Consider the following 11,382-nt stretch of genomic DNA (forward strand, 5'->3'; position numbering starts at 1 on the left):
AAACATTAGATAACTTTATAATTAGTATAAGCAGACTTTCCTCTAAGAAACTCCTACTTTCCTTTAAGTTTATTAACAAAACTAGATACAGTTCTCACTCTGGCAGTCTAGTAGGGAAGAGAGCCTAACGCATGACAAGTGTGAAGTTGTCCCAGCCACCGAACTGGAAGGGTTCGGGCTTTGGTAAGTACAGGGATGGAGGGGTGGAGAATGGTACTAACCCCCATCCTGGAACACACCCGGACGGGCGGGAAGATCGCCTTGGACACGCGCTCCCAACCGTTGCCTCCAGCATCCGGGAACCTGAGCGCCAACGGTCCCCGGGGTCCTGGACCGTTGCGGTGAAAGCAGCTCCGCAGTAGCTTTTGTGAACAGCCATAGGCGACATGATCTCCTCCAAGGTGGTGCCCAGAGAGGCGGTGCAGCGGGAGGCCATTTCGGAAGGCCGGCTGGAGGCGATGCCACCTGCCGAGGCGGGCCATCGCTGGACCACCGGGCCGCCTCTGGAGCGCTTGCCGCCGCTGGGTCAGGAGGCCCCTCCGCCACGTCGCTGCCACACCGACTGCTTGGAGGCGCCGCTGTCCCGCTACTTCCAGCGCCTTGGCGCCGCGGTGGGCACGCACCCCTGGCTGTTCCTGCTCGGGCCTGCGCTGCTGACGGCCGCGCTGGGCACCGGCCTCATCTTCCTACCAAAGGAAAAAGAGAACTTGGAGGAGCAGTACACACCAATTGGCAGCCCGGCCAAGGCCGAGCGTCGCTTCGTGCAGGGTCACTTCAGCACCAACGACACTTACCGCTTCTCCGCCTCCAGGACCAGCTCTGAAGCCAACTTCGCGTCCATCTTGGTGGTGTCCAACACCGACTCACTGCTGGAGCAGGAAGTATTCGAGGAGGTGAGCAAGCTGGACCAAGCGGTGCAGGCGCTGAAGGTAGTCTACGAAAACGGAACACAGATCCTGTACACAGAAGTGTGCGCTAAGTACAAGACGCTGTGCGTGCCACCCAACCCTCTGCTGTATACTTGGCAAATTAACTCGTCTTCGTTGGACCTGTCGAACATCACCTTTCCCATCCACAACTTGTCCAACCACCTCATCTACTTGGCGGGCTTCTTTGGAGGAAATGTCTTGGGCCAAGCGATGGAAAGAAGTCAACAACTTTTGGAGTCCCGAGCAATGAGGCTGCTGTACTACCTCAAAACCGAGGACCCCGAGGACAGTGAGCGTAGCAAGGCGTGGCTGACTCACTTTCTTGACCATTTTAACGACATGAAGAGCGATCTGGCTCTAAAAGCGATACAGGTACTCTGGAGGTTGGGGTTTGCAAGGGAGGCCAATAAAGGTGGGAGGTTTGGAGACGAAGTGGGCCTTGAACTATAAAGCCCGGTGTGCTCTACTGCGCTTAGAGTGAAAACCCATTGCAGTGGACTGATGACGCCTTAGGTCATAAAGCATGGGCAATATTCTGGTCTATACACAAATCCTGTATCACTAAGTCTGTTTACTACAGAAACTGGTTTTCACAGTTGGTGGTGACTTGGTGTGAGGTTTGGTATTCTAATTAAGTCACTTAAAATTATTTCTTATAGTGAGCCTCCTCTTGTTCCTAGGAGTCACCGAAGCCTGGTTGTGCCAAGTGGAATTAAAATTTTCAAGTTCTGTCATGCTATTTTAGAAGATAACTAGCTCAGCCTTTTTAGGGCAGTTATAGATAAGGCTTAGTGTTGAAGTACATGTTGTCTGATAAATTTCTGAGCCAGCAATTCCACTATATAACCCTAGTGAAAGTGGATGCTTATTGGAAAGCCAAGTGTTTCATAAAGTGCTACTAATGCAATTAAAATATGAAAAGATAGCAATCTATGACCAGAGAGGTGGCTCAGAGGTTAAGAGCACTGGCTGCTCTTTCAGAGGTCCTGAGTTGAATTCCCAGCAACCACATGGTGGCTCACAAACATCTAAGATGTAATCTGGTGCCCTCTTCTGGCCTGCAGATGTACATGCAGGCAGAGCACTGTATAAATAATAATTTTTTTTTTTTTAAATTAAAAAAAAAAAGGCCAAAAAAAAAAAGGCAATCTAATAAGATCTGGAAAATACCACAATTTTCCACAGTTGTTAATGAGGATAAGGTTTCATAGTTGTACATAAAACTCAGTTTTGGTTTGTTTAGACTTATGGCTAGGTTTTTCACTTGATCTTAGCCAAAAAGAAAGAGAAATGATTAAACTTTACATTTTGAAGGAAACTTTGGAAAGTACATTGCAGATTTTATGTGAAGAAGCCAATCTTTCACATTTTACAGTGTGCCCATCAACAAGCTGACATGTCCAGTAGTAGTGTTTGTAACTTTGACAGACTCTGGACTATGAATTGATTTCCTGGGCATGCTTTTTGTTTCAGGTGGTCTACTTTACATCCCTTTCCAGACAGTTGGAGTTTGAGGCAACCTCCAAGACTGTGATTCCTCTGTTCCACTTGGCCTATATTTTAATCATATTGTTTGCAGTTGTATCATGCTTCAGGTAAAACTTTCACTAATTCTTACTCTTTAATATATTATGATAAAACATACATAGTTTAAAATATTGCATTTTAAGTGTTAATTATATCAATACTATTTATCCATTACAACTATCTGCTTCCCAAGTTTTTTCCATCACTGCTAGCAGATTCTCTATTTTCATTACGCAGTAACCCCTGACCTCTCTCCTAGACACCCAAACTTCCTACCTCTGAACGAGCCTATTCTTTCTGCTCTATAGGTTACTTGGTCTAAGGCATGTTGTTGTAGAAAGCAGAACAGACTAAGACATTTGTCAGCTTTGGTTTTCTTTCCTAGTTTTATAGATTTAAAATTACTTTTTCTTTTTTAAGATATGTATCTATTGTCGTATAATTGTTTTGTCACTTCATTCCGTAAGTTACAGTGTTGTATTAGTTACTTTTATGTCACTGTGATAGAAGCCCTGACTAGAAGAAACTTAAGAAAGAGTTCATGTTGGCTTCTGTTTCTTGAGAGATACAGTTCACTATGAAGCATGGAGCTGACTGATCACATTTCATCCACACATAGGAAACAAAGACAACAGGAAATGGGGTGTGACTGTGTTCCCTCAAAGCTGGTTCTCAGTGATGTACTATCTTTACCATAGTTTCCTCAAACATTACCAAGTGCTGAGGGACCCGAGAACCAAGTATTCAAATACATAAGCCCACGGGGGACATTTCTCATCCAAACTAACCCTTCCTGTCCCCATAGGTTCATGGCCATTTTATGATGCAAAATGTGTTTATTCTAACATGAAAGTTCCCACAGTAGTGGCTAAACAAATGGCTTAGCAGTTGAGTACCTGTTGCAGAGTACCTGAGTTCAGTTCCTCGCACCCCACATGGTGGCCAACAACTGCCTGTAAACCAAGTTCTAGTTGGCCTGACCCTTCTTTCTCACCACCACAAATGTACAAGACATCATATACACATAAGATTATAAATCTTTTTTAGAAGTCCCAATAGTTTTAACTTTTAGCACTGCTCAAAAGTCCAAAGCCTCTTCTGAGACTCAAGTCAGTTTCTTAACTCTGATTCCCTGTTTTAAAAAAAAACAAACATGATTTCTCTTATAAAATGGACCCGAATACACATTCCTCCTCTTAGGAGAGGCATGAATATTAGAGGGAAGCAAGGCAGGACCAACATGGCAAACACGAAATGTCACAGCTGGGACAGTCAGGAAGCTGGGACTTCAGGTTCAGTGGCTTAAATACCTCCGCCATTCTAGCTCTTAGCTCTGTTGCCTGCAGAATCAGAGTCAGTCTCTCTCTCTCTCTCTCTCTCTCTCTCTCTCTCTCTCTCTCTCTCTCTCTCTCTCTCTCTCTCGTTCTATTTCCTGTATGCAGTTGTCCCTGATACATGTCTCAGTTTTGACACCTCCAACGTCTTGAGGCATCAACCACGTTCTAGTCTTCACCTTCACAGCTTCACACATTGGCCTTTCATGGACTCGTGACTGTGTCACACATTGCTTGGCCTCGGTGGCCAAGAATCAATGACTTTCTCAGTCTTGCATTTTTCTTGTCTTCAAACTAGTACTATGTGGACAATATTGCAAAGTTCAGTTGTCAGTATGGGTCCAAACATGTTTGCTTAGTTTGTTTCTTTTTTTCTAGTTGCTGATTTGCTTGTTATTCTATCTTGAAAACTTTAGTTTTAGATTTTATGCTTTTTAATCTAATCTTTTCTTTTAAATAATATTTCCTGTATATGGGTGTTTTGCCTGCATGTATAGCAACATGCTTTATACATTCCTTGTGCCCAATGAGGACAGATTATGGGGGTGGATCACCTATGTGGGTGCCTCAAACCAAACCCTGGACCCTTGGAAGAGCAGCCAGTGCTCTTAATTGCTGAGACATTTCTCCATCCCCTTTTCTTACTGTTTAAGGAGTTTTTTGAGCTCTGAAAAGGTACTAAGCCCTTCACTATGAGTTTTCTTGGAGATTATTCTATGGCATTTTCCATTTTCCTTCATACTTACCTACACATTCATTAGGTGACATGGTTCCAGGCCTGTTTTAATTTCCTGGAGCCCTATTGATTATGCATTTTATACTGCCCCAAACCACGTTGTTAACTGAAACATTTGTGGCTGTTTTCTTGGGATAACACAACACAACACACACACACACACACACATACACACACACATCTATTCACCCCAAAAAAGGAGCTCACAACAGACCAAAGTAATGATTGCAACAGAGACCAATTTGCTGAATGGTGGGTTTTTAAAAATGGGGTTACTAAAAGGAGTGTGGGTAAAGGGTACTTGCAGGAGCAAGGGCAATTAAAAATGAGCAGCTGCACCATCAGAAAGCACAACTTACAATGTGTGATGACTCACAAAAGCCGCATCCGTCAATCTCTCTGCACAACATGCAGGCCACTGGAGAGACTGAGGGTCTTTCTGTGGCTTGGCTACCAGTCTGCTCTCCTAGCAGGTCTATGAGAATCTTGCAGGGTTTTGCTTTCCCAGAGTGTGTCTCTGGAGCTGCCTCCTCCTTCCTGGAATGAGAACAGGTAGAGAGATCTTTACCTATTTGAATGTAATCTTTCCTTCTGTCATTGTCCTCAGATTTAGGGCCCTGTTTTCTTTCCCCTGTGAGGTATTTGTAAGTAGGGGTACCAGTCATTGTTCTGAAGCGATTTCTAGTAAGTAAAGTCTAAAACCTGGAGTGTGTTGCCCAGATTTAAAGATGTGCTACTGGGGGCAGAGAGATGGTCTGAGAAAGAACGCACTCAGGTCCCAGTACTCACTGGGTGGTGTGTAGTAAAACCCTCTTCTGACTTCTGTGGGGCCAGGCATGGATGCTATGCACAAACATATATGCAGGCAAAATGAACATGCACACAGAAGAAAATAAATGTTAAAATTTAATAAGTGTGCTGTGGCCGGTGGGGTGGTAAAGTGCAGTATCACACTTTAGACATGTATTTATCTTGTGTCCTGTGTCCTGACAAGGGCAAGGGTTGGCCATTCAAAATGTGGTGTGTTCCAGTTGTTTTCTTTCTTTTTTTCAAATTATCAACCTTTGTATAAAGCCCACATCATTAAGTAGATAAGAATCATGAACATTATTTAAAACAGTGTTTCTATACTTTCAGTCATAGCACTCAGACTATTTAATGCTGTGGTTATGCCTGGCTGAAGTCAGGGTTGGGCGGACAGAGAACTGGGTATGTGCTCCATTTCAAACACGGTTTGCCCCTGGCTGTGGTTTGAGTCCTGATTCCTGTGTTGGGAACTTTGTTTTCAGTGTTGTGGTTTTAGGAGATATCTTTAAGAAGAGGAGCTATGCAAAGTGACAGGTCACAGGGGCGCTGCCCTCAGAAGGCACTGGCATGGTTCTCATGGGACCCCCTGTTGTTTCCTGTAACAGAAAGTCGTTATGGCAACAGCAAGCCTGGAACCTAACTCTGTTTTCCAACATTTTCTGTTGCTTTCTCTTTCTCGTATGCGGTCCACCACAATGACGTATACCATGTTATAACACAGTGACAGGAGACCTTTTAAAGATGCTGCCTCATCTTATTGGACCTTCAGAATTGTGAACTAAGTAAATGCTTTTTCTTTTATAAAGTGACCAGCCTTAAGTATTTTGCCATAACAACATAAGATGAACCAGGCCACCACCTATTACACTCTGTGTTTCATCCATGCCCTTCTGAAAGTGAGAGTAGAGTTAATCATTTTTAGTGCTTAGCAAATTTCTATTCTGTCAGCAGGCTCGTGCTCAAATACATAAGAATCACCCAAGAATGTTTATGGATTCCCAACTTTGTTGTCCCCTCTATTTTTTGTGAGTTGTTAGTGTAATGGTGTCTGTTAGTTTAAGGTCTCCAGAAGACAGATGTGGAAATTATTAGCCCAGAGGCTTCTGTGTAGGTGTCTAAGTCAACTACCAGCTGGTAAGATTTAATATGGAAGCCACCATCACAAGTTCTTTTTTTCCCCCCTCTAAATTTACAGATTAGACTGTGTAAGAAACAAAATGTGGGTTGCAGTCTGTGGAGTGTTTTCTGTTGCCATGTCCGTGGTGAGTGGCTTTGGCCTGATGCTGCACATCGGGGTCCCATTTGTGATCATAGTTGCAAATTCACCATTTCTTATTCTTGGTGAGTAAAACAAATTAGAGACTGAAGATATGTTCAGCGGATTAGGGAATGCGTTTTGTTTATATGGTTCAAACAACTGAAAGAACAAATTATTGTCAGAGTTTAAAAACTATATGGGCACTAGTTCACGTAGAAATCAAAATTGGAGTCCTTGAAAAAAAATTCTATCAAGTTATACACATTAAGCAGAAGGAAAAAAATGTTTTTTCCCTAGATTAACCAGTACTAGTGAGATCATTTTGGAATGTTGTGTGTAAATATTGTGTGAGCACTCCAAGATTCTGCTTTAGGAAAAGTATAAATGGTTTGCATTCCTCAAGTTTGTAGCAACTTAAAAAGGGAGAACTATAGAAGAACAATTTCACTTCTATTAAATTTATCTGGTAAATGTAATTGATAAGTAGAATAAATTGTTTATTTTGGTGTGTTTTAGAATAAGAAATTATAGAAAGCAACCTTATCCCATGTCAATATGGCATATGTGAAAACAAACATATTAAAATATCAAAGCCATATTTAGCCTTTTAAAAACAACAAGTAAGATAAATTAAATGAAAAATGTTCATTACAAAACAAGACAGTGCCCCCTGGCAATGGGGAAAGAGACGCCTTGTTGTTGGTATTGCTCTTTTATCAGTCAAGGCAGAGCAGATGGCAGTCCTTGTTTGCCCTAGCTTGATGCCTGGCCTGGTGTGCAAAGCTGACTTATGCCTAGAACACACAAAAATCAAATCAAAACAAAAAAACGAAAAAGAAAAAAAATCAAACCTGGTAGCAGGGGTGTGGATGAGCTGGCCCCAGGAGTGTGAGTGTGAGAGATCCTACCACAAGTCTGCTGTAGGGTGAGGTGATTCCCTCCTCAACCCCACCCCTATCCCTTGCAACCTATGGCACTTGGGAAAGCTACTCACAGGGTCACAAGCATGGGATAGTTACCCCTGTCCCTTACCAGCTGCAGCACTTGGGAGAGCAGACCCTGAATATCACCTGAGCAGCACAATAGAGCTGGCCCTAGTGCCAAGGACACAGCTGAGCTAGTCCTGAGGGCAATAGCACAGGAGAGGTGGCCCTGCCACTCATCTGCTATGAGGTGGCACTAGCAGGGGTGGCAAAGAGGGAGGGATTGCTTTCCCACTGGCCACCTGTGGTAGTTTGGAGAGCTGGCCCAGCATGAATGGAGAGCTATCCCTGCTCCCTGCTCCTTGCCCCTTGCTCCCTTACTGGCTGTAGCACTTGGGAGAATGGGCCCTGCACCTCACCGGGGCAACCAGTGGAGCATGCCCTGATAGCAAAGGCTCAGATAAGCCAGCCCTGAAGGTGCGAGAGCAGGAGAGCTGACCCATGCCCTGGCAGGCTGCAGCATTTGGGGGAGCAGGACCTGTGCCTTAACAGAGCAGCACAGTGGAACAAGGGGATGAGAGCAGGAGAGTTGACCCTGCCTCTGCTGGTGGATGCATTGGGTGACCTTTCTGGAGCAGTGCTGGAGAGCTCACCTAGGTGGTGCAGTAAGGAGGTCCAGCACCTGCCCAGCTCAGCTGCCACCCAGGCCCAGATCCATCTGCAAATAGTTGGGACATGTGAAGGGGCCAGTCCTACTGATCCAAAGCTGCAGGCTCTCCATGACGCAGGGCAACAACAGGATAACTGGGAGGAGGCCCTAAATGGATCCAGTATTGATGGTGTCACAGAAGCCAAAGAACTTGAACCAGACTGATGACTCACTGCAATGAACGTTCGCAAGTGAAGGTGTATGGACAAAACACCTTTCTCATCTCAGGACCAATGAAACACTGTGTCTGCCATGTGCTAAATGACAAATAGAGACGAGCAGGGACATTAGATTTGTGTGTGTGCCTGGGTGTGTTTGTATGGAGCAGGTGTTATAGTTCAGGCACTGGGTGGCCTTATACCTGTAAAACACACTTGCCAATTTGCATTTCAAGTCACAGAATGTTTGATAGATGCGTTTGTAGATTAGTTGAAATGACTCATGGGATCAAAGATAGATTGCTGACACTGCTTCCACTGGTGTGCAACTAGTGTGCAATTGGTGCCCTCATTTTATCATGAAGATGCTCTGGGTCAGCAGGAGAGAGCATGCTGTGCACAAGCACCATAGTCTGTACAGAGCTAAGATTTACTACAGAGGAAGAGTGACAGATTCTGTTACAAACTCAGAGACAGCCTAAGAAAACAGTGTTTAAGCAGGGATTTGCAAGACAAGCAATAGAAAATGCTTGGCTATTTTAATGTTTAATAGGCCTGACCAACATACTTGAACACGCGTCCTTTTGTTGCAGGTGTTGGGGTTGATGACATGTTTATCATGATTTCTGCCTGGCAGAAGACCAGCCTCAGGGACAGAACAAAAGAACGGCTCTCCAACTCATACTCAAAGGTGGCAGTGTCCATTACAATCACCACCATCACCAATGTCCTTGCTTTCTATACAGGAATCACCAGCTCTTTTAGATCTGTGCAGTATTTTTGCATCTATACAGGAACAACCCTGCTCTTTTGCTATTTTTATAGTATCACCTGTTTTGGAGCAATAATGGCTCTGGATGGTAAGAGAGAAGTTGCATGCTTCCGCTGGCTGAAGAAGCCAGACCGAAAGTACTCCTCATTCAAAAAGTCCTGCTGTTTCCCGTTTGGTTCCTTCCCAGATGAACATGGAGAAGATAAACATCCTATGAATTTGTTCTTTAGAGACTACTTTGGTCCTTTCCTCACCTCTAGCAAGGCCAAGTGTATTGTAGTGCTGATATACATTTTGTACATCTCAAGCAGCATATATGGGTGCTTCCAAGTGCAGGAAGGCTTAGACCTTCGAAACCTGGCCAGTGATGACTCCTACATCCGACCCTATTTTAATGTTGAGGAAGATCATTTTTCGGACTACGGTCCAAGGGTCATGGTCATTGTTACGGAGAGTGTTAGCTACTGGGATGGTGATGTAAGACAGAAACTGGACAAGTGCATGATGAAATTTGAAGAAAATACGTTTGTAGATAGAAATCTCACAGAGTTTTGGTTGGCAGCATACATTCAATATATGAATAACATTGGAAAGGATATTAATGACAAAAATACGTTTATAGACAATATTGCAGGCTTTTTAAGATTTTTCCCCATTTTTACATATGATCTTAATGTTTCCTTATCAAATGAAATCACTTCTTCCCGAGGCTTTATCCAGGTTGTAGGAGTTTCATCCTCAAGCAATAAGAAGAGAATGTTACTAGAGTTACGAGGCATCGCTGAGAACTGTGAAGTCCCCTTGATGGTGTATAACCAGGCTTTCATATATTTTGATCAGTACGCTGCAATAATAGAAAACACTGTTCGAAATGTCATGATCGCATCGTCAGCTATGCTCATTGTCTCTTTATTGTTAATCCCTCACCCAGTGTGCTCCCTGTGGGTGACGTTTGCTATTGCATCTGTGATTGTGGGGGTGACAGGCTTTATGGCATTCTGGAATGTTAACCTCGACTCCATCTCCATGATTAATCTTGTTATTTGTATAGGGTTTTCTTTTGATTTTTCTGCACATATCTCTTATGCATTTGTTTCCAGTTCTGAGCCCTCAGTAAACAAAAAGTCAATTGAGGCGTTATATTTGCTAGGCTATCCAGTGTTGCAAAGTGCAATTTCAACAATCATAGGAGTGTGTGTTTTATCTGCAGCTAAAGCTTACATCTTCAGGACATTTTTTAAGATTATGTTTCTTGTTATGTTTTTTGGGGCTGCTCATGGCCTAGTTTTCATTCCAGTATTCTTAACCTTTTTCTGAAAGTTTATTTGAATGCACAGTAATAATCCTAACTAGTTATATAATTCCTGATGGCCTGAATCCAGTCTGATTACAAAATGCACTAATTAAGATTTAGTCAATAGAAAAAGAGATGGAATTAGAAAATAAAAAGATAAATTAGAAGATTATAAGATAAAAAGAACCAGGCATAGGGGTGAGTGGGAAGGGAGGGTAAAGTGGGACATAAAGTACATTGTATACATGTATGAAAATGTCTCATTGAAAGCCATTAGTTTGTCCAATTAGTATACACTAATAAAATAGGAATTATTAATATGTAACTGAAACAGATATAAAGTGTTAAAAATAGTGAATCTACTTTAAAGACAGTTCCTGATTTGCAAGTCCCATATTAAATTGTTCTTTACTGTATTCTGAGAAAAATTAAATTTTCTTTACCAAATTAAGCAAAGTGTCATCTTCATAGTATTGTTTATAATAAGTCTCAGTTTGTTTTTTTTTTTTTAAAGTGCTACCATAAAGACCATGGTCAGCCGGGCGTGGTGGCGCACGCCTTTAATCCCAGCACTCGGGAGGCAGAGGCAGGCAGATCGCTGTGAGTTCGAGGCCAGCCTGGTCTACAAAGTGAGTCCAGGACAGCCAGGGCTACACAGAGAAACCCTGTCTTGAAAAACCAAAAAAAAAAAAAAAAAAAAGACCATGGTCAAAATCAACTTTGGAAGGAAAGGGTTTATTTCAGTTTATAGCTTATAGTACAGCATGAATGGAAGTCATGTGGTATGATTTATTTTGTGTGCCTGTCTCTTTAAAAGACCTGATGCTCTTCAGTGTCTGTTGCCTTTTGGAATTCTTGGAACAGAAGAGGATATTTAAAAAATCGAGCAGAGGTTGAGAGAAGGGTAGGAGGTTCCAGGAGACAGAAGCGTCAGG

General features: G+C 43.0%; 1 protein-coding gene and 1 non-coding gene across 2 annotated transcripts; both read left to right on the forward strand.

The window, feature by feature from the left end:
• Positions 1 to 256: 256 nt before the first annotated feature.
• Ptchd3 (patched domain containing 3) lies at positions 257 to 10,881 on the forward strand. Its single transcript, XM_051159272.1, has 4 exons — positions 257 to 1,301; positions 2,403 to 2,524; positions 6,529 to 6,674; positions 8,975 to 10,881. The coding sequence occupies exons 1-4, from the start codon at positions 387 to 389 to the stop codon at positions 10,468 to 10,470; spliced, it is 2,679 nt and encodes an 892-aa protein (XP_051015229.1). The 5' UTR covers positions 257 to 386; the 3' UTR covers positions 10,471 to 10,881.
• Positions 7,256 to 7,398, forward strand: LOC127200890 (small nucleolar RNA SNORA48). The gene has a single exon (XR_007832110.1). It is a non-coding gene; the product is annotated as a small nucleolar RNA SNORA48 (small nucleolar RNA).
• Positions 10,882 to 11,382: the final 501 nt, after the last annotated feature.

The sequence above is a fragment of the Acomys russatus genome, chromosome 16 (assembly GCF_903995435.1).
Source record: "Acomys russatus chromosome 16, mAcoRus1.1, whole genome shotgun sequence".
Lineage (NCBI taxonomy): Eukaryota > Metazoa > Chordata > Mammalia > Rodentia > Muridae > Acomys > Acomys russatus.

Bases quoted from the DNA above. Each gene is read 5' to 3' on its own strand.
- Ptchd3 (XM_051159272.1), top strand. From the start codon at position 387: ATGATCTCCTCCAAGGTGGTGCCCAGAGAGGCGGTGCAGCGGGAGGCC. The intron at 1,302-2,402 runs GTACTCTGGAGG...TTTTTGTTTCAG, and splicing joins TGGCTCTAAAAGCGATACAG to GTGGTCTACTTTACATCCCT. The intron at 2,525-6,528 runs GTAAAACTTTCA...CTAAATTTACAG, and splicing joins GCAGTTGTATCATGCTTCAG to ATTAGACTGTGTAAGAAACA.